This window comes from Euwallacea similis, chromosome 2 (assembly GCF_039881205.1).
Source record: "Euwallacea similis isolate ESF13 chromosome 2, ESF131.1, whole genome shotgun sequence".
Classification (NCBI taxonomy): Eukaryota; Metazoa; Arthropoda; class Insecta; order Coleoptera; family Curculionidae; genus Euwallacea; species Euwallacea similis.
In genome coordinates, this window is record NC_089610.1 from 3,945,894 (window position 1) to 3,970,462 (window position 24,569).

At 39.5% G+C, this 24,569-nt stretch overlaps 2 protein-coding genes across 4 annotated transcripts in view; one reads left to right on the forward strand and one right to left on the reverse strand.

Annotated features, from left to right (window-relative positions):
- The window catches only part of Snoo (Sno oncogene), an 80,475-nt gene extending 63,348 nt beyond the window's left edge, over nt 1–17,127 (forward strand). For both annotated transcript variants that reach the window (XM_066405832.1, XM_066405834.1), the window contains exons 6-9: nt 11,514–11,717; nt 11,778–11,944; nt 12,324–12,534; nt 12,667–17,127. In XM_066405832.1, the coding sequence (XP_066261929.1) occupies nt 11,514–11,717; nt 11,778–11,944; nt 12,324–12,534; nt 12,667–13,266 (1,182 nt within the window). In that variant the 3' untranslated portion in view covers nt 13,267–17,127. The remainder of the gene's footprint in view (nt 1–11,513; nt 11,718–11,777; nt 11,945–12,323; nt 12,535–12,666) is intronic.
- Nucleotides 17,128–18,001: 874 nt separating this feature from the next.
- The window catches only part of pyd (polychaetoid), a 46,827-nt gene continuing 40,259 nt past the window's right edge, over nt 18,002–24,569 (reverse strand). For both annotated transcript variants that reach the window (XM_066405808.1, XM_066405807.1), the window contains 10 exons: nt 24,214–24,532; nt 23,987–24,153; nt 23,655–23,906; nt 23,458–23,604; nt 23,215–23,401; nt 22,738–23,096; nt 21,095–21,362; nt 20,814–21,042; nt 20,402–20,443; nt 18,002–18,985 (listed from right to left, as the gene is read on the reverse strand). In XM_066405808.1, coding sequence (XP_066261905.1) covers nt 18,804–18,985; nt 20,402–20,443; nt 20,814–21,042; nt 21,095–21,362; nt 22,738–23,096; nt 23,215–23,401; nt 23,458–23,604; nt 23,655–23,906; nt 23,987–24,153; nt 24,214–24,532 — 2,152 coding nt within the window. In that variant the 3' untranslated portion in view covers nt 18,002–18,803. The remainder of the gene's footprint in view (nt 18,986–20,401; nt 20,444–20,813; nt 21,043–21,094; nt 21,363–22,737; nt 23,097–23,214; nt 23,402–23,457; nt 23,605–23,654; nt 23,907–23,986; nt 24,154–24,213; nt 24,533–24,569) is intronic.

Here is a 24,569-nt window from a genome sequence, read left to right on the forward strand (position 1 = left end):
TGGCCATATGGCCACTGGTAATAATAACCAAAAAAGTCTTTCTTCAAACCCAACGTTTGTACCATTTCTCTGGTATGTTTCTCATTCCCTTTTTCTGCTGCTATTAAGATCAATGAATTCAAATACGTATTTCTCCATGTCTCATAATTTTAACCTGAGAGTGCTACCAGTAAATAAACCAGGAAAGCTGCTATGAATATTTATGAGTTATGATCGCGTGAATCGCTTATCAATGATTGAGTTTTGTTTACGATAAGTGGCATTAATAATGGCAGTCGGGTTCCCATTGAAATGTCAATTGTAATTTATATAAACGTACTCATTGAGATTCAGTAAGCCATAAAACTACAGTCGCCATTGTAGCGAGCGGTTTGATGAAATCGTTTTGCTTCGCATTGATCGTTATTACCAGAAGCGCCGCTCTTTGCAACTAATGGTTTTTGAAATTTCCCTTACAAAAGTTAGGGAAAAATGGTGTACGAGACTGATTAATGGTGGTGTGGATTGCCATAATTTGCACCGACGACAAAAACAGACCGAAATTGCATGTTCGAATGGACAAAACGGGGTGGATTTATGGACCAAAAGGAAATGTAACTATAAATCTTTAGAAGGTAAGAAAGGGAGCAAGAAAGGAAATTGACCTGTTCTTTTGGTGTTAATAATGGCCCGTTACCGATATGGCCACTTATTGGGAGAGAAGGCTTTTAGCAAGAGTATAGTGTTCTGGAAAATATGGGAAACCCTATATCCAAACGAGCCTCCTGCTACTTTCTCAGGAATCCCTGTACCGGCAGAGTGCGTGAAGTGTCAAGAAAATTGGGCCCCAAATTCAGGGCTTTCGTAGAACCGAAGGAATTGGAAACTTGCCTTACAGATTAATTGGGGAAATTTTTAATTAAGGTCTCTGAGCAAGAAAGAGCTTGCCTCAATTTCATAATTAATAACAAAAAAAAAAAAAACTTTCTAACGTTTCTTGCAAGTGCAAGTTTCAGAAAATATACAAGGGAGAATTCCGAGGTTCACTCAGTCTTGTAGCAGTTTTTCTGGCTCTCAAACGATTTATCTACAATTTTTGCCTGACACTCAAGGGCATTTACAAAACTCCCCTCGTAACGTTCACCACTTTGCACTGACTGACATCAGAGGGGGATGACAAGAGACACAGTGAGACGAATAGTCTAAAGTGTAGGACATTTCGATTTTCTTTTCGTTCGCTCTAGAAAAAATTCTACCACTGTATTAACTGCAGATATTTTTGACTCAATAAAAACCTCATCAAATTTTTCTGACGTTGAGGCAACCTAGTTGGCATGACGGCGATTTAAGAAGTTGGTATCTATTCCCGTTATTTCTACAGCTCTATAAATATAGAGGGTGTCTGAAAATCTTCTTCCAGTATGGGAGTCTCGGCGTCCACAAGAAACGGTGAGTCGGTTAAAAAGAGTAGAAATTGCGTTTTTCAGTGATGGTCAATTTCCACAATTCAACAGTCATTAACGAACGATTCTAATCAAGAACAATTTCAAGAATATTGCTAGCTCTAATGTCAATAATTATTGGAACGACGTACACTTCCTTACGGCGTACTTCATGGCAGTAGTTGGAGGTGGCTTAGCGAGTGAAAACGCATTACAACTCGCCGCTATGTTCGTTTTCACTCAACCACAAATAGTCCTCTTCTTTCATAGTCATCACTTCAATCAACTGAGGAATTTCGAATCAAGTCCGAAAATTACCTTTAATAATCCAATTTCCACACCATACACGACGCTGCTGTTGCATCACATGAATCAGCAGCGCCTAGTATGGCGCCCTGATTGCACCGCATGCAATTAATACTACGCTCATTATTAGTGTTGTTGATGATGATGATGACGTCGGACGATTTGACAGGTGGTTTACTTATAATTATTAAATAGAGATTTCCTTTTTCGATTAGAAACTAATTGTGCATTAACTGTATTAACATCGTAATTTTTTGTTGCAGGTATGTAGCAGTTTCACAACAGCAAATGAGAGAATAATAGCTCCTCCAGTTGAACATCTCATAAAGACTGTAAGTGTATACAGAAAATTTAACGATGTGTTTCATAACGAGTTAACAATAACATTTCAAGAACAGGAGCAGACGAGAGATGGTGTGCTGTTACTCTGCACTTGTTAAGATACGCCTCTAAGTGTAGTTAAAATTAACGTAGACAAAACAGTGGGCCGTAGATGCGCTAATAAAAACGGTGTTTTGTAATTATTATTTCGCACCGTGTCTGTTCGCTTCGAGGTGTAATTTTCGTTTGTTCCCTTCATACATTTAAATTATCGACTTCTTTCGTTCAACTGCGGCCGAACATCCCGGGCAAGCAAATAATAAATAATTCCACCAAACTAAAATAGAGTTATCCGCTTTGAGGTCTTATTTGTCGATAGTAATTATTATGCCGAGTCAGCGCCCCTCGCGGCATATTATTATGCCAGTGATTTGTTCCCTTCTGCATTTCTTATTGAGGTTCCCTTTGTCTCCCTTTTCTCTTCCCCAGCGCGCCGCACAAAGCGTTTAAAGTGTTTACAAAACCTTAATTATTAACGGACAAACACACTTAACGACGACAATGGAAGGAACGATAGAATTTTGGGCATGGGTGATGTGGAGGAATGGCACTGTTGCCAAATCAGCGAAAATTGTTTCAAAGGGTTGAGTGATCAAGGAGGTGCGGGGAGTAAGTATCCTCAGCAGAATCGCTGTGGAATTAACTCTCGTCTGAATCCCCTTGTTTGGCCTGTGCCTCCGAAATACCTGCCTCGAAACTCAACAAAGGACACGAGGTTAAGTTTCACCTTGTAGATCTCGAATGGATTATCAGTATTGTTCTATTCGATAAGAGTTCAATTACAATACACTTTATCGCAGGTTTTTGCGAGCCGATAATGGCACTCGGATACTACAGGTCGCGTTTCGGTCGGCTACAGTGAGTGTGCTAGCGAAGTACGACTTTCCGCGTATATTAAGAAAACAATCCTTATCACTTTGTAGGTAAATTCCTTAATATTTCAACTTGCCCTGTAAAGATTTTCGTAAGAGTTTTTCCCATTCAAAAATCTCCTTTGGAGGTGCAGGCAATCATTAACGTACGATCGTGCTGTTTGAGAATTTAAACGTCGAAATTTATTTTTACACTCGCGTTTTCCATCCGACTATTTTTCACATTCCCCCGAGGAAATATTTTTTAATTTGCGATTATCGTCGCACAGATAAAAAAAGAAGAGAATGGGAACGAACGTCCCCGAGGAAGTCAGCGACGAAAGGGAACGCACAAAGAGCCTACATAAAAAAAGCTGGCTTCGGGGGGAAATCGAAAGAATTCGGAAAATATCTGGATTTATCGGACGCCCTGAATGGCGTTCGGGAAAAAGGGATAATTAAAAATTAGGACGTATTTTTGGATCTTTTGTCCCAGACAAAGGAACGGTCGGAGCAGTACAATAGCCCCTCCCTAAATCTGCCATCGAGTTGGTTCTCTTTGATGATAAAAACAAAGAAAAATCTTCGCTTCCTGGCATACACAAATGGCGAAGGGACTAAGTACGGCCCTGCTGTGTCCCCGAGACATGAGTCCCTGGGGACGCAGTCGAGGATTGGGGGCGGCGCCGCCCGCTCCTTTCATTGAGATCTTCTGTTGGAGACGATGCTCCCCGGATTTGCCGCCGGAGTTCGGCCCAATTTATGTGCTCTTTATTGCTCGAGACGGAGCCAGCGAAAGGGAAAGTCCCATTTCCAGCAGAAAGTGTTTAGTTCTATTGCAGGCAGGGCTGATGCTGCTCCCAGGAAACACGCCATTTTCGTGGGCCAATGAAACGCATTCTTTATTTTACTTCTACGGCCAGCAAAACCTCCGGATCTAATCCATTGTTCCCGGACGGACAAGCGAAAACCATCAGATAAAACGTTCTTTTTTTTCTTCGATGGCCGGCAAGACCTCCGGATCTAAATTCTTGTGCCGGGATGGACGAACGAAAAACCATCAGGCTTTGCATCCTTCAGCGGGGAGCAAGTTCTTTAAACGGCCCCCTTATGATTCGATGTCATTAAAAAAACTCCATCGGACCATTCTTTCAGGCGCTGTTCCCACGTGCACGGGACATCCTGTGGACACTTATGTGCGTCTTGACCACCCTTCGTAAAATTCAAGGCCCTTTATTCGCGAAGAATACAACACTTGTGCTACTAAAAAAGGGGTCACGACTGAAGGGTTCTTGCTTGCAAATTACAGCGTTGCCAAATTGCCCTTGAACATATAAGATTTTCCGGCGAATCAGGATCAGCAGAAGTAAATAATCGGGAGCTTACTTGGCTCATCTCAGAAGGCCCTTTCCTAATACCGTCTCCTTCCCATTCAGCAGTGGCGTAAATGGGCCCTCGATAAGGGTTGAGAAAGTATACTAAAACGACTGCCGATCCGAAAAGGGAAGAAAATAAACGTCAAGGGGGAATCAGTTCCGAAAGGAATGTACCGCAGGGGCTTAGGACTGGTGTAATTACGGAGTCTGAAGTATGTGGGTGTTTGAGATGTAGTGAACATTTCAATCTACATTGATGAGGTCTTTAAAGGGCTTCAAAAATGGGCATCTTTAAAAATGGGAACGATTAGGGTTTAAGGAGTGTGAGATGTAAGCTACCCTTTAGGCCTATGCTAAACCGAAACAATAAGGAGTTCACTAAGAACATTACCCATCAAATGCGTCTTACTCAGTTTGACAAATTTGGATGTGGAAGAAGAATTAATTCAAAAGTTTTCAAAACTTTCCACATCGATGGATTGATCAGAGTAATGAACGCGTGTGTATGTAGCCACCACGCAGTCCCGACTTAAACCCATTAGATGTTTTTTTTTTGGTTTTTTTAAGCCAATTACATTTTTTTCCTACGCTGACGCTGAAAATTGTGAAAGGATGACAAATCTAAGATTGGGAGTTGCAAGCAGCAATCACCAAATTGAAAACATGTTTACCTGATTAGTGTCTGAAAAAGATATTTATCACCACGATGTAGGTGAACTGAATCTGAATGACTTTCCCGGAATCCGTAAACAATTTACCATGTCCTCTCAAGCTGAACAAACCATAATTTAATTTCTGTTAGAACCCAAATAGCAGTAATCTTACATTGTTGTTCGCACTTTTAAGGCATACAATATTATTCTTCCTCGATTCGGAACATAAATATTAATAATATTTCTCTCTACTTACATTGTATGTCTAACCCTAAATAATCCGCAACATTTACTACATCATGTTTATTTACTTTGAGTCGAGTACCTAGAAACTAACGGAGCATCCTAAGCCGGGACATGAAATTTTAAGACCCGATCGAACTGGTTTTCGCCTTTATTATTCTAATATTAAATATTATATCACACGGGGACTTGAACCTCAATGCCCAATTGCCTTTATACTCCTAATATATTGCCCCCCAGTGGCGTAGGCTTACTAGGCCGCCACACCTATTCAAACAATGATAATGATGTACTTTGAACGAGTACGCCTCTGGAGCGAATACAGGAACAGCGTCTGTTTTGAGTTCCCAACTTGTCTGATTTTTATCCTGGATGCGGAGCGGATAAGTTAGAGGATTAACCAGGTATTAGTGTCTGAAATATGAAGCCGATGCCTTGGGGGCTGTATGAGAATTTTTTTCTTCGAGATGTTTATAACCGTTACAAACGGGTCTAAATCTCTCATTCGAACCTTATAGTGTCACGGACCGACGTTTTAACCAAACCACAACGAACTTAAAAAAGACCATTTAAACCTCTCAAAACCGTCTCTCGAAAATAATGTTATTAAACTCCCCGGGTGTTTACACTTAAAACATTTTACAGGCAATTTAAACCCGGCCTTAAGACGCGTTTTTACCGGTGCCTCGGATAAATAATAATCCTCCTTTTATCTGAATATTGCAATGTTGCCGTAATAAAAAATCAGAAATCCCATTTTACGAGATCGTAAAAAAGTTTTTACGGACGAAACCGTCTTTTCTGGGACATAAAGCTGTCTCCCCTAAGCGGCTGTAGGCGCACTTGGCGGATATGATTAAGTATTTGGAAAACACACATGAGCGAATCAGGAAGAGGGACAGCGCAACCCAAAGTGACCATATTAGCCAAGTTTCATTTTGTTTTTTCCTTTAAGCGAAGCCGTGAATGCAAGAACAAGACCTCACTTTACTCTTGTTGCATATCATTATTTTAATGAAAAAAGAAGTCCCATTTCCTTGCATTTAACTTAAAGCTGTATTTAAATTCCGCCATATTTAAATTAGCGTTATTACTGTGGGAAACATGCCCTGATATTGCAATTTAATCCTGACGGGGATGTCGTTGTGTTGGAATAATTATGCTATTTTTGTCCTTTTTTTTAATTTTTTTTTAGTCATTTAATAATCTGTTGTAGATCTGCCACATGATTTTGTGCTTTTTTTTTTTTCAAAAAACTGATGAAGATAACTATTAGGATTCTGTATAGAGATGAATTCTGGTGTCATTGATGGTCAGACGGGACAACTCTTTTGATTCATGAAACTCTCCTTCGAATTCGGGAAATTTATCGCCTCGACATTATTTTATTTCCTCTAACATCTTCGTTTCGCGATCAGCCAGAATTATTACGATGATGTCCTCATTAAACAGAGATGTACGGCCAATATTTTCAAGTTGTCGAAGAAGGTAAACAGAAACTTAAAAATGAAAAAAAAATGCAAAAATCAAAAATTAATACATTCAAGAGAATTTTTATGTTCTCTGGAAGTTATTCATTGGTAAAAAATAGTCAAACAAATATTTTTTCTATAGACGAACCTACTAAACAGTTTAATTTCTAATATTCGAAAATTCCCCAACGTCGATTCTTCGAGATCTTCCTTTTGATCTAGATGTAACTTGACTCTTCAAAGTTCGCATCTTCTACATAGCAATCGGAGCCTGTCTGAGCACCTATTCTCAACATAGCCTTCTAAACTTCCTTCGACTTCCCAGGATATAAAGCGTTTTTTCCGGTATTTTCCTACAAAACCTACACCACTGTTTGCCAGTAAATGCTGAAAAATCACCCCAATTAAGATGGGCTTGGCAAACGACGTTGTAGCTATTTTGCGGCCTGATGCGAGACTTTCCTGTTCACTAATTTTACTGATTTGAATGACAAATTACCGAAAATTACGGGGTTATTTATAATACCAGCCCCCCAAACCGAGACAAGACTAAAATCGGGGCATCTATTACATTAATTATATCACACGGAATTTCGGGTCGGGTCAATTAAAGAAATTAGGATAAGTATTATTCATCAATTACGGCACGTTACACTGATGTTCGATTAAATTAGCCGGGCGCTATTAAGGTATTGTGTCGCTAATCAAGTTGGGTCATTATTATTCAAATTTCACACTATTTAATATGCATTAAAGTTTATTTCTATGCAGCGCAGCGGCGTATATCTGTTAGCATTCTAATTAATTATTTATTTATTTCTTACATAAGTAATGTTTTTCCGTGGCACACGTAAACAAGCTTTTTTATTAAACCGTTTCAAGTCCGGTGCCAAGTAACGCTTCCATTAATAACTACATGATGAGAATAACCTGATAAAATATTTCATTTATTGCGTGGAAAATACTCTTTTTATGTACGAAAGTGTGTCTACTCTTTTTCTTATGTAAACATATACGCAGTTCCAAGTTGTCAAAAATCCCGTGGTGCTATCGAAAACTTCCCCAGGCTCATACGTATTTGGTCAATGGATTAGGTGGATGGAAACGCTTAGTAATATTGCAAATCCAAACAGGAATATAAGTTTAGCTTTTTAGAGACCAAAAGATTTAAGCAAAGGCTGCAAGAACATTATAACCTTCTGCATTATGTGTTTTAATCTCTTAAGAAAAAGTTTTATCGTTCCTAGATTAGCGTGTGAAAAGTGTAACTTTCGCACTCATGTGAGTATACAAAGCTCCTATGTTCTGTTGTTGCAGCTCGAAAGCAATCTGCAATTTTCGTGTTATATTATTAATGAAGTTCTGTTTCATTTCAAGTCAAGGAATGGTAGTAAAGAAGGCCTCTGTCCCTCGTCAAAACTCTTCTGTTCCCCAGCTATTCTAAGTAAAATTCCCAGTAGAACATGTGGTTTCATTCATTAACCTGCAATGTTTAGCTACATTCAGTGAGACTTTCAACACCACTCTCTGGTCAAAAAGTAGTTCAGCCTCCGTAAATTGAAACATTCCCAAGTTGATTCAGGAAACGTGTATCGTCCGAAATACGCGTAGGAATGCGCCCCTGTTTGCCAAACACAATATTGCCATTCCGATTTTATTGCTGCATTTGACGAAACGATCATTCACCAGCCCTAACTCTCACAATTTGACCAACATACGTATTTTTGGACAGTCTATGCACCTACATGCACACCATACGCTCACTTTTCATTTTTTATTATTCAGTTATTCAAGAGTGTTATGAATTCAAAGCGTAGAGCGAAACATACACGCAACTCTCCTTGAATTTTTATCGAACCAAGCGTACAAGACGTAGAGCAATGCGGAATGATCTTCATGATACTTGCAAATGGCAGGCAACGATTGTAAATTAACACGTCAATGCCTTTTCAGTGGTGGATAAATGCATCATTTTATTCGGAGAGGAAGAGAGATGAATATCTAAGCAGAATAATTATTTACGTGAGGAGGGCTGAAGGAAGAAGATTACGCCCGCGGCCGAAGGGTGCAATCCTTTCGGTTCAATGTCCGTGCAACGTTTTACGCATAGATGATATTTTTTCAATCTTTCACATGCAAGTGGAAAAATACTATACTTAGCTATTTGATTAAAGGCGATTAAAAATTTAACAGGCGCTATTTTCACTTTACGGCCCGTTGCTAAGGCGTTATTGCAACTAAACGGCCCGTTGCCATGAGCGACGGGCCGTAAAAATAAAACAACGCCCGCTGGTCGTGATCTCATCGTTTCCGCCATGAAGACTAAGATGTAAACAAACAGTTTCGATCCAGTTGTGCGTAAAATTGATTTGTTCGAAAAAACGTGGAGACATGATCGCGAATTTTTATTACGTGATCCAGGTCTTAATGCGTACATATTTTTTCCATCGATGCTTCAAACATCAATTTATTGAATTTTTTTACTGAAGAGAACCTCTCTGTGCTGAAAATCGAATTTCTTTTGTGCCTCCTACACTCCAGGGGGAAATAGGACCCAATGCTGCGCTCTGCTCCGGAACCACCGAGATTGGCGTATATGTAGTCTCCCTGAGAGAATGACGAACAGATAAACCATAAGTAAAGAGACGTGACAAGTATGAAATTAATATTAAAACCATCAGTCAGTAAATCTTTATCTAGTTGAGGTTTTTAATCATTAAAAATGCATTTTGCTCCAGACTATCTGAAATATCGATAACGTCAAAGCGAGGGCCCTATAGATTCAAACTTTTAACAGCATTTAGATCATTTCATCATTTTAAATCATGCTCGCGAATTTTTCATGAACACTCAATCACTTTCGAGGAGGCCAGTGGCTTTACAAATTTTCGAGATATCGAAGATCACTGAATGCTTTCTCCGATTTCCTCAAGGTATATTTAGATCCTTAATCTACTCAATGAGTTACGAGATCTCCAAACCAACGCGTTTCGCTTAGTTTCTGGACGTGCATCTCTGGTTTGAATCTGGACATCGCAGTGGTGCTGTTCCCATTGGTTCCACCACTTTGTTCCCGTTTCATGTTGACTGGTCGATACTTAAATGGCAAAAAAACTGGCACGAATCCATAAAGGAAATAAATTGGAACCACAAAAGAGACACGCTACCGGAAAAGCAATTCATATATCGCAGGCTGACACACTCCAAACGGCAAAGTTCATGCGAAACAAAACATCGGGGCGCGGCCCACATTTATCATCAAAAAACTATCCCTGATGAGGCTCGTGCACGCACAAAGCAAGTGCGTGTGCCCCACTAAAAAAACCAGGACAAGAAACGTCGAAAAAACCCCTGCCTACCCGACAGATTTAAGTGCCATTATCGATATTAACACGTTGAAAAAAGCTGCGTGTTGGGAAAAAAGTGACGGACAAATGGGGCTGAAACCTTCGTGTCTGGTTTGCATGCAGAACCGGTTCGATTGTCGTTTTTCGGGAGTTCAAAGGGATGAATCCCGTGGCCGAGGGGTTGTTTTGTTTAGCTCGAACTGCACATCTGTGATGTTTTTTTAGGCTGTTAAGTCCACTTAATGTCACGCTAAGATTCAAGAATTTGCATGAGAAAGTTCGATCCAGCGAATTTGCAGACTATGTGGGGGCAGTGTACCGGCATTTTCGTCGGGGGGCCAAATGGGAAAATTAATTTGTCGCTGATGCAGAGATAGCTTCGACAACTCGTAAATCTCTCTAAAGAAAAACAGTGTCGCCAGTTATCTCTGACTTTTCTGGCGATTAATCTTAATTTGCAACTTCCTCCCTTTCTTTATCCTTCGCAATTGTCTTGTTAAGTAGCATGAAGGGGGGGTTATTTTGATCTTACGCCAATGAGTAGTGCTGAGTGATGGATTGTAGCAAGAGACATACGCACGAAAAGTAATTGTTTTAAATTTTTTGATGTAAGATGTTAAACGCTTCATAATCGAGACAAAAGTCAACATAAACTCTACAGATAAAAAATTCTAATCTGATAAAGTCGTCGAGACTACTACGGAGTGGCCGGCTCGATCACCACACCTACATCCGTTGGAATAATTTTGTTGTGCACTGGTAAAAATAAAAATTGTCCATTATCAGAACAACTCATTTTCCTGGCATCGCTAGATTCTTAATAAATTAGAACAGCATGTCCACTATCTTTTTCAGAGATTGGACATTCATCAAAACTCAACACTAGTTGTTAACTTCCAAGTGAATAACACTAACCTTGTATCTTATAGAATCAATAAAAACCCCTTGATATTCTCCACTATGTCAATCCAGCTAAACGGAATATTAAAAACTTGCAAACGAACTCCACCATGAATGAACATCAAGGATGACAGTGCACTTTCCAACTCCCATCGGAATAATAAGGGGTCGCGCCTCTACGCTTCATCCATCAAGAGGGACCCGAGCTGTCAAGCGCGAACCCCGAAGTGCAACAACGCCCTGTGCATTGCGGTAGGCGGGGGTAGCAAGTCTCCCCCGGATCGATCCCGTGTTTGGGGGTTTCCGAGTTAATTACGCTCCTTACGTCACCGTGGAGTAATAAAGCGTTATTGGTGATTTACTGCTTCGATATTGGAGAAGTAATTATTAGCGGGGATTATTGTTGCGGGCTGAGGTTAATTGGTTGACGTGCAAGTAATATTACTTTTGGGGAACGATATATTAGAAGCCTTCACTATAATTATATGCCTCCAGCACAATAATTACTATGTTCTGAGGTCTACTGAATTTAATGTCTAAAGCAGGAAATTTCTGTGTTTCAGATTTCTACCTCGGATATTGTTAAAGACCACCAAGCTGCTGTGTCAAAAATCTCAGATTTGCCCCCCAAGAAGCAAAAGATAGATATGGATTATTTGGGGACGTTGGGGAGAGTGCATCCCTTCCCCCTGCCGGCGGCAGCTGCCGCCCTCATGCAGCAGCAGATCTACGCTTTGGAGCCAGTATACATTCATCGATATTTACAGGTACTGAAATGCATTTAGCAGTTCCCTCCTTGCTTAAGCAGAGTTTCTTCATTAATACAGGAATTTAATAATGGACGTCACTCCAGCGCCTTCAAACCAGTAACTCAAAGTATTAAAGAACAGAAACTGAGGAGTGCCAATGCATTGGGGTTGGCAGCGAGGTGCGCAGCTGATCCTCCTCTCTTGCAGAACCCCGAAAAAGTGGTGCTGATGTCCGAGTCGGAAAGGTATTACTGCGATTTTGAACATGGTGTACCATGTACCTGCACATAGCGTGAAAGTTTTGGATGGAACAGTCCCTATAACTAAGGTGCCGACCATATGTGGCTAAAATCCTAGGACACGTCGATTTTTATTTTTTCTTGCATTTTTTTATGGTAAATTCATGTCTACAGGGTAATCCAAAAATTAGGTACCACCACCAACTTTGTTTTTTCAAATAGAAACACCTATTTTTTATTTCATTTTTGAATTCTACGCAAAGTTCTATATGTTTCATATACTATGTCCTATATCTTTTTTGGCCACATATGTTCAGCATCTTAGTTATATGGACTGTTTCATCCTAAACATCCACACTGTATAAAGTACGACGTTGAACTTTAGGTTTGAAAGAAGTTACCAACCGAATGTAGCCTTGGTTCCTCCGAGTCCAACGAAGCATAAATATGGCAAAGATTATGATGCAGGTACCAATCATACGACAACTCCTCCGCAATGCTCGTCTACATCTATTGAAAAGGAAGAAGTTCTTTCACCGGTGAAAACTGAGCCCATTGATCAGCATAGTCCACTGACTAATGGTCATGGAGTTAAGGTAAGTAATATTCTTGTTCATTACCATATATGTAGGTATAATTTCTGTTTGTCTCTAACACTGACATGAAGTGTTAATCTTCCTTCTCCTAGTTTCCCTTATTTTAATCAATGAAATTCTATTTTATTTTAGGAGGAAATCGACTGCATTAAAACTCCTCCTTCTCCGCCGCTGGGAAAAGTATCCGTACTCCAGAAAAACCACTCAACTGGAACTGTATCTCCAAAATACAACTCGGAAATCGAGTTGTCGACTGACACTGAAGACAGCGCATCAGAATCTTCGGAGAAGAACAACTCCGACTATCTGAAACTGGAAGAAGTGTTAAAGTCATCCAATGACGATGTCCGAGAGAAAGTTTTAGAACTCTTTAGGAACCTCTCCAAAGAAAGAGAACGAGCGATTCTGGAGTGCCGCGCGAAAGAGCAGGAACGGATCAGCGAGCTCGAAAGGCGAAACGCTGAACTCAAACACCAAAATGTCGAACTCCAGAAAGAGCTGGATGACCTCAGAGTGCGGGCGGAAAACAACAACCAACCCATAATTAGGAACAATATTATTAAGGACTCTAGTACCGAAGTTACAAGTTCTTCCATTATAATTCACGCCCAGGAGAAGGAGTCTCTCAGTCCTCTAGTGCAGAAGAGCGTGATTGCCAGTGTTGCCAGTGTTACAAACAGTGCGCCCAATAGCGGAGAACCGGAAGTAATAAAAAGTACTGAGCCCGAATGATCCGTCATTGTGATGCGCTTGCGCAGGGACAGTTTTTCATAGTTTTCGGAACGAGTCTTTGTCTCTCGTCCTATTTGACTGTATTTTTTTGTAATTTTATTTTAGACCACAACGCACGTTTTACCGGAAAAGTCAATTAGACGTACCGCGTGGTACTGGTCGATAAAAGACAGCCTGTATATTGATAGACTTTGTACAAACGCCTGGTATAATATGCTTTAAAAGTAGCCTTGTACATAGTATGTTTAAGTGGAACGAAAGTTCGTTTCGGAACAGCCAATTAATAAAAGTGTCCGTTGAAGGGACACAGTAGAAGGCCGAAATTGTTGTCGTGATTTTTGGTTAGATGAGAGGGTTTGTGGTCTTAATCAAGTCAAGGCTTGAAAGTTAGGCAAAGCTACTTATACTTCAAACTATGAAGTATCGTTTCAGAATTGCTAGCGTTTTTACCTGATTTGAATCCCATTGAGAATTTACGGAATTTTATTCCCAGATAAAACTAAAATAGGTTATATCTGTCTTAAGATCACGCCAGCATTGTCGGTTTGTAAGAAGAAATTTTCTCGGAATCTGTTTTTAACATTTTCTCGCTTATTGTACAAATGCCGCCCGTAGAGACGATGGAGCATCGTTTTAAGAGCGAAACGTAGAGTTGTTAGTTTTTAACCATTTTTGCGAAATGGAGTTGTTCTTGTTGAAGGAATGATTTGATTTCGATCAGATTTTTCGGTCTCTCTGAACATATATCATCGAAGTATTTTTTACGTGTGGCCCCATGCAATTTCCCTAAAGTTAAAAAAATCACTTTAACAATCAATCGCATCACTATAGGAATTGAATCAATTTGTTCAAAACCGGAACTACTACCCGTAATGAACTGCAGCTGACGCAATTCTAGCAGTTTCCCTGGAGCATTGTCTGGGATCAACCGTACGTTGTTGGTTAATTTCCACCGATTTTCAACCGAAATATTGTTGCTAGTTGTGACGGTAAATGTCCAGTTCTATGTTCTACTAAAGCACATAACGCTCATTTAGTAAACACGTCATTATCTCTAATTTTGTGTGCCAGACTTCCGGGGCAAACAAACAGAACTGCCAAAAGATTTAGCATTGCGGGCTTTTAAAATTGCGCTTTGGCCTTGGTTTAAGAGTTTTTATCGCTCTATGGAGCTTAATTATTATAAAACTTTGATTAAATTGTCGCGGAAGTGTTGCAAAAGTGGCATTTTATAAAATACCACTTTGCGGCATTCGGCGGTCCCGGCTAATAGCTATTTGACACGCTATTTGACAATCAATCAATTGTCAATGAAATTGTCAAATAAACCGTCTTTCAGTGCACATGCGCTGTGCATAATCGTGAGATTTATATTGGTTTAATTAATTCGCGGCATTTTATCAGCTTCCCAAATCAACTTGAGTGTGGTTTATCGGACATGGGAAATACAACACATGCAGAGCAGTCGGCAGTTGGGCTAGTAAATGTAGAGGCTAAAAGAAACTTCATATATGCGCGTGTTCTGTTACCGATTCTTAAACTGCTTTTATGGTGAATTGGTGACAAGTTTAGCTGGAATGCACTGAATTACAGAGGTGAGTTATTCGTATTTACAAAGCCACATTTACACAGAAATGTAATTAGATAGGTTAAACTGCCTCGAAACAACAGAGGTCGGTCGCGTAGTACGGGAGCAAGCTCGAACCATCGCTTAGCTTTTTATATCTTCTCACGATATTTTTCATGCTATCAATAAACTAATATACAATTCCAGGGCGGGTTTGTGGTCGGCATTTCCTAGTTCTTTAAATTAATTTGACCTCCGCCCCTGGGATGTCTTGGGTTCGGGAAGCGAACGTTTGTATGACGTATAAACACGTCAAGCAATTCATCTAACTTATTCCACGCCAGTGAACGCCTCAGAAGTCATGAGAACCACATTTTTTTCAACCATTGACTATAAATCATTAACTATACTCTCCCGGACTACTGAGCGTATTCGGAATTGCCGTTGGACGGAAACTTGAAATTTGTGCAACATTTCCTTCTCTGTGCACGCATCGAATCTAAGACATGAGGCTCCAATTGGGCATATTAGAGCCCGCCAATTCAGCACATTAGCGTGAGATCAAACGGAGCGATATTGTAGAAAAGAACACCTTTCGTTCGGTTAGACGGTCATAGTCGCATGTGTTTACACAGATGTTTATCCGAGACCGACTGTATTTGAACTCGTTTTATTTATAATCCGCCTTTCCTAAAGTGGAAAATAAGCTCTGGAATCCAGATAATTGCATGGAGGAATGGTTAGCCTCAACAAACTTCGTTAATTAACTGCCTTGATGAAGGAATTTATTTATTATACCAAATTCAAAATCGTGTTGTTACGCGGAATTTCAGAGAGAGTCAGTTCAGAGAGACTTCACGGACATGGAAAATTGTTAAGGTTTTATCTATATTATGAGTAAAGTACAAAATGTGGTGCAAAGCATCTCCCAGTATAACAAACAATTTTACTTCGATTTGAGTGGGGTTTCGAGTGAATGGGACATTCTCGTAGGTAAGGGAACATTTTTAGTTTAAATTTAATGAAAAACGAGCCGCTTTTTGCGGCTTCGGCTATCAGGTAACTTGCCATTGTGTTTTCACCATGAATTTCGACCAACTTTTCGGGGACTAGAGCGCATTCTCAGGAATATTTAAAGGCAATTATTTTTACTAGGTAAGACGTAACAATCAATTCGTATTTAAGGGTGTAGTAAACGTGCGAAAGCACATATCAAATTTTTGTAAAAACACGGAAAATACAACGGCAATTTTAGGACTTAAATCGGTGACGATCACGCTCTGAATCAGTATTTTGATATTTTTTTTGCTGCGAGCAGGCTAAAAGCCATAAATTTAGTTATTGTTTCTGATGATTATGGTGTGGGTGTAGAGTGGAATGACTAAAATTCTTAGTATTTTCTATACCTAAAGGAAGTCACCTCTCTTTTAGTCATTCCCGCGAGTGAGTGGGGTTAAATTTTATAACGTACGTACTGAATAGGTAAAAATTACTTTGGAAGTTTGCAAATCTGTTCACAAATTTATCTAAAGTAATTTTTTGCATTAGGCCTTACTTATGCTTTAAAAGGACATGCGGAAAAGCCCTGTTTGTTACATATTTGCTGACGAAAAACCCTTCATTTTCCCCTTATGCATATTTCTATATATTTTTTGTTAACACTCTAATTATGTTGTATTTTATATTTTTTACCAACCTCTTCTTTGTTCGTTAGGCTAAAAATTTGTGATACAGGCCTGACTTCGATTTTCATACAGTATTTTAGTCAGTTTCTTAAAATATCTGGCAGCTGAAAATGCCACTTTCCTTTGATTTCTGAAATGCCGTGGCTCGCCGGCCTCAAGACGAAAAAATTCAAAATTGTTCCTAATATTATTATGCGCTAATAATAACGTAATAAAAATTCGACTGCCATTTTTTGAATCTGTATAGCAATACGAGCTTGAGGGCGGACGGGCCGGTGCGGTTCAGGAAAGGGCTTTATTTCAATTCCGTCTTCCGTGAAATGGTGCAAATGTCCGGCCGTTTTGCAGAAGCCCAGACTTTTTTGTAAGGATTTTTAGAGTTTCGGAAATAATGATTATTGTTAAATTTGTTATTAAATTATATATTTTGTGATCTCAAAATATGTAAGAATGCTGTTACTTGTAGTTATATGCATTATAAATAATAAGTTTGTGTGTGTTATACATAGCTATATTATTACATAATAATATACACAAATTATTACGTAAATATATATTTCTGAATTTTATGTGTCAAATCAATAAAACGCATTAATTTATAAAATTATTGTGTTTTAGTTCTCCAATTTTACGCATGAAGACCTCGAATTCAGTCAAGTTGTTGACCAGGAGATGCAGTGCTATTGCCCTAAATAGGTAAATGTTGGGCAAACACTACGGTATACAAGGTGTTATTTAAATACGTGCCCAAACTTCAAGGGGTGATTCTAAGACAGTTTACGGGACAGTTTATATAAACATAGGTCCGGTATTGCTTCGTTTGCAAACTACAGGGTGTCAAACTTTTTTAAAAAAATTGTTTTTTCGTAAAAATCTTAATAATCTTTTAGCCGATTTTGTTGAAATTTGACATTTACTTATTGTTAAATGTTGTTTTACTAAAAAAATGCGTCCAATTTGTTTAAGTGTAGCTTTAATAAAACGTTTTTCTTGTTTGATTTTTCTTAAATTTCCGATGTTACTTCTCTGCACGCCACCAGCAAAAGAAAACAAACAATTTCTAGCTTAAAAGGTTCTTTTGTATTAAATTAAAAACTGTCATCAAGTTTCAACGTCATATTAGTGCGTCTTCTTGTTATTTGGAAGTTTATTTTATTACGTAAAAATAAAAAAAGTTTCATACCCTGTATCTTGAAAACGAAGCATTACCGGGTCTATGTTTATATAAATCATTCATCTTAGAATCACCCAAAGATCGCCCCTTGAAGTTGGGCCGCGTACTTAAATAACACCTTGTATTTCATAACCGCAACAGTCTTCCTGCTCGTTACGTAAAACTAGGCATTTCCCAACTAGTTGCGTAAATAGTAACGCTATCCGTCTCGTGAGTAAATGCGAGCGACTGTTCTAGCGGCCTTAACTCATTTCATCAGTTTTCGTTCTTTGCTAATCAAGCCGAAATTAAAACTGCCTTTCTCGAGTGGAAAATAGTATTTTTATATTTATATTATAATTATACACGTCTACAAAAGTGAGCATACATTATTATTTATACTAGTGTATACTAATTAATAATTAACAACATTTATATATCCATATAAGTTTCCTACCGATAAATTGCTTAAAAATGTCTTGCATAAACCTAGGTATTGTATAATATATATACGGAGTTAACATAGTAAACAACGGCACTAAAACGAGATTCAACAATATAAATTTCGTCTAACGTTGCTAAGAGTTATTTGATTTTCTAGATCACATACGACATTAAAAATATTGCTTAAATGTAGGCGTAAGTTCATGTGTTAGATCTAAATCTACCTATAACCAATATGTACAGGAAGTTATAATAAGTAAAATATAACCATAAAATGATAAAAAGTGTCTTACGTGGTAAAAGAGGGCTTACTGTAGGGCATCATATCGTTAATTGCTAGAAAAGTGATTGCGCAAATTTTGAGCTTAAATTGAGGAATTAGGGCAAAATTATGAAATTAGGGTAAATTTAAGGTAAAAACAACAAATAAACTCCTTTTTGCAAAATATGATATGGCGCCATATCATGATTAAATTACAACGCACTAGAATGCGTTATGCACCCGTACGCACAACTTCTTACCTCTTTCAGCCCCACATCTAACCCTTTAACTTCCCTTATAATTAATCTAAGGCCCAGACGTAGTAATATAAACGACCGAAGTATCATCTTCACAAAAAACTCACTCTAGGTATATTGTGGCAATAGGCAAAAACCGTGCACCTAAATGATTTTTAGGCATACGGCATTAAAAATGGTCGACTTTAACGGCAACGCTATTAGCGGCATGATTGCTGGGTAGCAGTATGTTGTCCCAATCCGTGTGAATGTCTTGTTCGGAGTCCGTGGCTTTTAAGGATATTCCCAGGCTAGGGAGGGTGTTGGCGTAATGGGGGATGTTTAGAATCACAGGTTTTAGAAACTCGGTACCTGGAAGGAAAGTTAGAATTGTCACCCGAGGAATAATAACAGTAAGTTTCTTGCTAAGGCAGTTAACAGCTAAAAGGGTAGAAAGGGAGAGTCTTTGCCGTGAATGGCCCAAGAGTCCCGGCCCTCATAACTTTAATGAACCGCAGAATAATAAGCATTCCGTCCGCAAGTATCTCGAAAGATCCTCCACAACCAACATTCTTTTGAACTTTTCCAGCAATGAATCATGGCTACGTCCACGTTGGGACTGCGGGCATGACTCAACGTCAACTCGGAAAAGATACATCCAGGTAAGGACGATATACATATTTCTTTCCAAGTTCTTCAAGGTCCTCCAAGAGGCTTTTTATTATTTACGATAGTTTTTGCAAGGTTTATGTTTATGTTGTCGATGCCCGGTTTTTTCGCTCGTTTGATACTGATAGATGTGTTGAATTCGAACGAAGAGTAAATTGCGACTTAGAGGCTCCTAGTAGCATATCTCAAGGACATAATTTTAGAGCTGAACTTAATTATGCAATGATTAATCGATCCTGGCCGAGTGAGAGAAGGATTCTTTCGTGAATAAAAGAAAAAATTCAGATTGTTGCATAACAATGTCGCATAACACATTTGCTTACAAATAGTCGTAAAACTCAATTTGTTGTGTGCGCCACTGACCTAGATTCGAGCCACTGTGTTTTTCGGAAATCTCAGCTCGATCGTCATGTTTAGCTTGGCACAGCGACCTTCGATGCGATGCCCAAACAAATATTCACTTGTTTGAACAGTCGAATTGTTTTCGACCATCATGGCGCTCCGGGGCCCATTTCGGCCGAAATAATTCGATGTTTAATTGTCCTCCCGCACATTTGCCAATAATACAGGGTGTTCGATTAAAAAAAGGCCCTTTAGGCAGGTTTAGCGTGTATTTGCTATTGCCCCACAAATTCGCGAGATGTCGAAAATTGAAATTTGGAAAGTTTAAAAAACTCGATGTGGCGTAAACTCTCAACTGAATGTTCAGTTGTTTTCGGTGATCATAGCGTTCTAAGGCCGAAATAATCCGATGTACAATTGTCATTTCGCGCATTTGCTAATAATACAGAGTGTTCAATTAAAAATTTTAACTTTTTTTATTATTAATTATTATTAATAATTAATGTTATCGCCTCACAACTTCTTGAGATGACAAATATCGAAGTTTGGAAAGTTTAAAAAATTCGGGGTGACGTAAACGCGCAAACGAATATTCAATTGTTTTCAACCATCAGGGCAGCCCATAGCCACCTTGATTCACAACACTATTGAGAAGTTAGTTGTTATTTACCTAGTTAATTAATAAAAAAAGTTATTTAGAAAAACTATACAACGAGACAAATAATGGCCCCAGATAATACTTAACCAGGTGCTGATAACGTGATTCGATTTTCTTACCTTGAGGTCCACACATAACTAGCGGCGACAACATGGTCTCACCTGAAAAAACAAATAGAAAAATGTGAAAACATTGCAAAAGCTCATTCGTTAGAAATTTACAGTATTCACACAAAACTACTCAAACATGTATGTACACTGGCTATATTACAGTGGGCATTTGGGCTATTCCAAGAAGAGAAAATTTGGTTAAAGACGGTGGTAGTACAGATTTAAAAGTTGAAGATATGTCCGGCATGTTCTATAAAATACCTTAACTTTATGTTATGCGGAAATGAAGGATATTCACAAAACGGATCATAAATGAATGAAAACAGCCCTTTCTCTAGATCACTCCTGAAAGAAATCTCCAAAGGAATTAGAAGTACTGTACATTGTTAAACAAACCACTACAAATACACACAAAATTTACCATTCTCCAAGTCCAGAGGCGGAACATTGTCGCACAATCTCGGATCTGAGATCACAAAATAAATCTGCTTTTGTTCTCCTTTCGCCACGGCGCCCTCAGGCACCTCCAACGAAACCCCCCAATAGTGATTCATTAAATGAGCCCCTCTGTGATCCACCACTGCCGAGGTGATGTCCCTCTTGGTGGGCCTCGAAAAATCCTGAGCGTTCTTGTTAAAGTCCTTCACTACCTGCCAAAGGTCCGTACTTAGCCCCATAGTAGATTCTACCATAAAAAGTTACCTGGTTCTCGGTAATGCTCTCCGAGTGCACCGCTAACTTCTTGGACATTTTCGGGGTGTCCTCTTTGTTATGTTTTCTGCCAAAGGACCATTTCCGGAACAAGCGGGGGGTGCTAAAGCCCCCTTCCGATTTCGTGTGTTTAAATGACTGCGCTTTGGTTAGTTTAGGCTTAACTTTGGGGGAGTTAGTAGCCGATGATGAGTTTAGTTTTTGTGCTATGTTAGGCTGCGATCCGTAAAAAGCCGGTTGGTGCTGCTCCTGCAAGCCCCTGTATGATAAAAAGAGAATGCGATTAGTAAGAGCGGGGAGAACATAACGGCGAGGGGGCGAGAGTGTAACTCACCGATTCTCTTTTTATCAAACGGGTGTTTTAAATAGATCAGTGGGACATGAACCGTCACAATTTCATCACAGTTCAATTCATCATCAGTCATTACCTACTCTGGATGTGAAAAACGCAGCGGATAGAACTGCGGAAACAGTAAAATGATGTCTGGAAAATGAGGCTTCATGACCTTAAAGCTTTCTTGTACGAATTTTAAAGACTTTTTCTTTAGAAATTTGATCAGTTGAACATGGTAAACACTCTGAATGCAAAGAAGAACTTGAAGAAAATACAAAATGTCTGTAGCTTAGTTTTATTATTGATATAACTGTGGTTCGCTTAATCTCCTGGACACGTCCCAAGCCCAACTCTTTTAGTTAGTACCGCCCATCGCCTTAAAGCTTTCCAACCCAACACCTCAATCCTCATGCTTACTTACCAGTAAAATTACCTAAGAACAAAGTAAAAAATCGAGGCGTTATGGGCATATTAACACCAGCCAAAAATGCCAAAAAAATTAAGTGTCGGGCAAAATAAACGATATGACAAACCACACTAACGTACCTAATCTAAAAGTCCAACATATAGACAACCCTAAGGGAGGAAACATGGTAATAACATATTGGTAAATTCTATTTAAAAAAATCTTCAAAATATAGCCAGCGTACACACACAAAATGCCAAAGGAACATGCACTTGCACCAAAGAACCCCGCATGAGTTCACCTTGCAACTCCGCTTAATGGTCAAATTTGACATGTAATTCTTGACAAAAAAGCGAATGCGAATGAAAACTCGTGTAAAGTTCATTAGTGCTACAACTCCTAAATAAAAGATATAAAAATAAATAAAACTTGGTGTATGGTTAGATAGGAGGTGGCCAACTCCTTGTCTATGTTATAACTTCTTTTATTACCAAAGATAGAAATTGGACTCCAACAACTTAATTCCTACTAAATTGGAGTAGGAAAAAAAGGCTTAGGTAACGTACGCCTCATGTTTATCGTTGAATGTACCTTGAGCATTGTCAAACTGTAGTGACTGGCCCGGTTCAGCAGAATCAACAGTTGTGCAACTATTGGGATTTCTACTGAATGATCCGTCAATACCCGTAAATACATTTAAATGATAATCACTTTTGCTCCGAATTTCAAACCTCAATATAGCAATACAAAACTTTCATTTGTAAAACTGTTACTTCTGCCAACCGGGACCTCTGCTTTAAATTCCTTCAAACATTTTTAACCAGTCGAAGCTGAAGAGAGGCGGAGGGCTGCTTCAAAAAGCTAAACTCTTCAGTCGACTAAACCAAAACTCACCTTAAATTATGCCCAACTGGTTTTCTATACAACTCAAACGCCGATCCCCTCTGTTCCCTGGATCCCTGCAAGTCCACCACTGGATGTGGCCGATGGTCGCCCATTATCCCCGGATTCCCGTCTATGTAACGGTCGCCCATCCCCGGCCCGAAGTCGTGGCTGTTGGCGATTGGCTGGATCTCGCTTCGGCTGGCGTAGGAGATGCTCGGGTGTCTTCGGGGAGATTCGTGATAAGGCGGCGCCATATCATACACTTGACGATCGGGGTAGTAGGGTGATGCGTGGTGGGTGCCTGATTGTGTGTGGGGAGGGGGTGAGTTGTAGTAGTAGTTGTGAGGATTGGGGTTTGTGCGGGGGTCCTAAAAATGTTTATGCTTAAAGATCTTAAGTTTAGTTATGCAGAATTTAGTTCATACTCTCAATAGTTTGAACTGAATGCTAAATGGATACTGACTAATGTCGTATACTTGTACTTACAACGGGGTTGCTATGACTTTTTCCGTGTTGGTAGATCGATGGTGGTTGTACCATGCTTCCATCTCCACGACCGCCGTAATTTTGGTTGTGGGGTGGCTTATAGTTTTTAGGTTTAGGAGGCGGTATCGGCTTATACTGGTTACCATTTAATGAGCTCATATTATGATTGGGTGACCCCATATCGTATCTGACGAAATAAAAGTTAAATAAGTTTTAATTTTCAAATGTAAAATGTTCAATTACCCATTCATATTTGTCGGAGGGCTTCTTAAGGGTGAATGCTGATGAATGCTGAGCTGTGAATCCCGCAAATCCTGGTGAGAAGTTCTGGTATAATCGGGAGGCGGGGGGTGGTGGGTCGGAGTCATGTTCATATTATTGTTATTCCGGCTTAAATAATACCACTTTAAAAACAACCAAATATTTCTCGTAAAACTTACCTATATTTTCCATAATCAGTCTTTGTCTCTATATGAGATTTCCCTGGAATGTTATTAATCTGTTTTGCGGGCGATCTGGAGTATCTGTACATATCTCTTTCCACGGAACCGCGCGGACTTACACCATCACCAGGCAGGCCGTTTTCTTCCCTAGGAGCCCCAAGAACTTCTCTGGAATGCCTAGGACTTGAATCGCTAATCGGGTCTCCAGGAGGAAGGCCATATTTTATGTCCATTTTCGAACCTCCAAGCCTTAAAAAAGGTGAATACCCATGAAACAATCATTTTAACGGACACATCACCGCTGCATTCTCACTTCAAAATAAACTCACCTGTGATGGTTTTGCTGGTCGTTCCATCTGGATCCTCTGGAAGGACTGCCCTGATGTGCAGGATCGATCTTAGAAAGAGTTGTTTTAAGATCATCATGCAGGTTGGGACCGATTCGTGGAGGCGCTGATGTTTGCTTGTTGTACGAGTCGTAGCTCGATAAGGAATCCTGCTCAAGTAAATGTATCTCTTCAGCGAATTTTAGTTGAGCTTAAATTAAATTTCATACCGATTTGGAGTTTTGACTGCGATCTAAAGATCCAGCTTTATTGTCGAGAAATCCGCCATTTTCCGCTCCGTTAGTATTTTCAGTTGAGACGGGTTTGGATCCAAATAATCTCTCGTGAGCGCTCCGACCGTTTGGAACTTTACTCGGAGTTGTGAGAATTCCCATTGGTTTAGCAGCTCTATCAACTCTGGGTGGTAAATCTGGAGCCGTGCCGTAAATGCCTTCCTTCGCACCCGGAGAATTGGGCATGGACTGATGTTCTGCTCCTAAACTGTGCGACTTCCCGTGGTTGTAGGGATTATGCAAACTGCTCGTCTGCCTAAAACCCCTCACCTTCCTCATAAGGAACCTCAAGA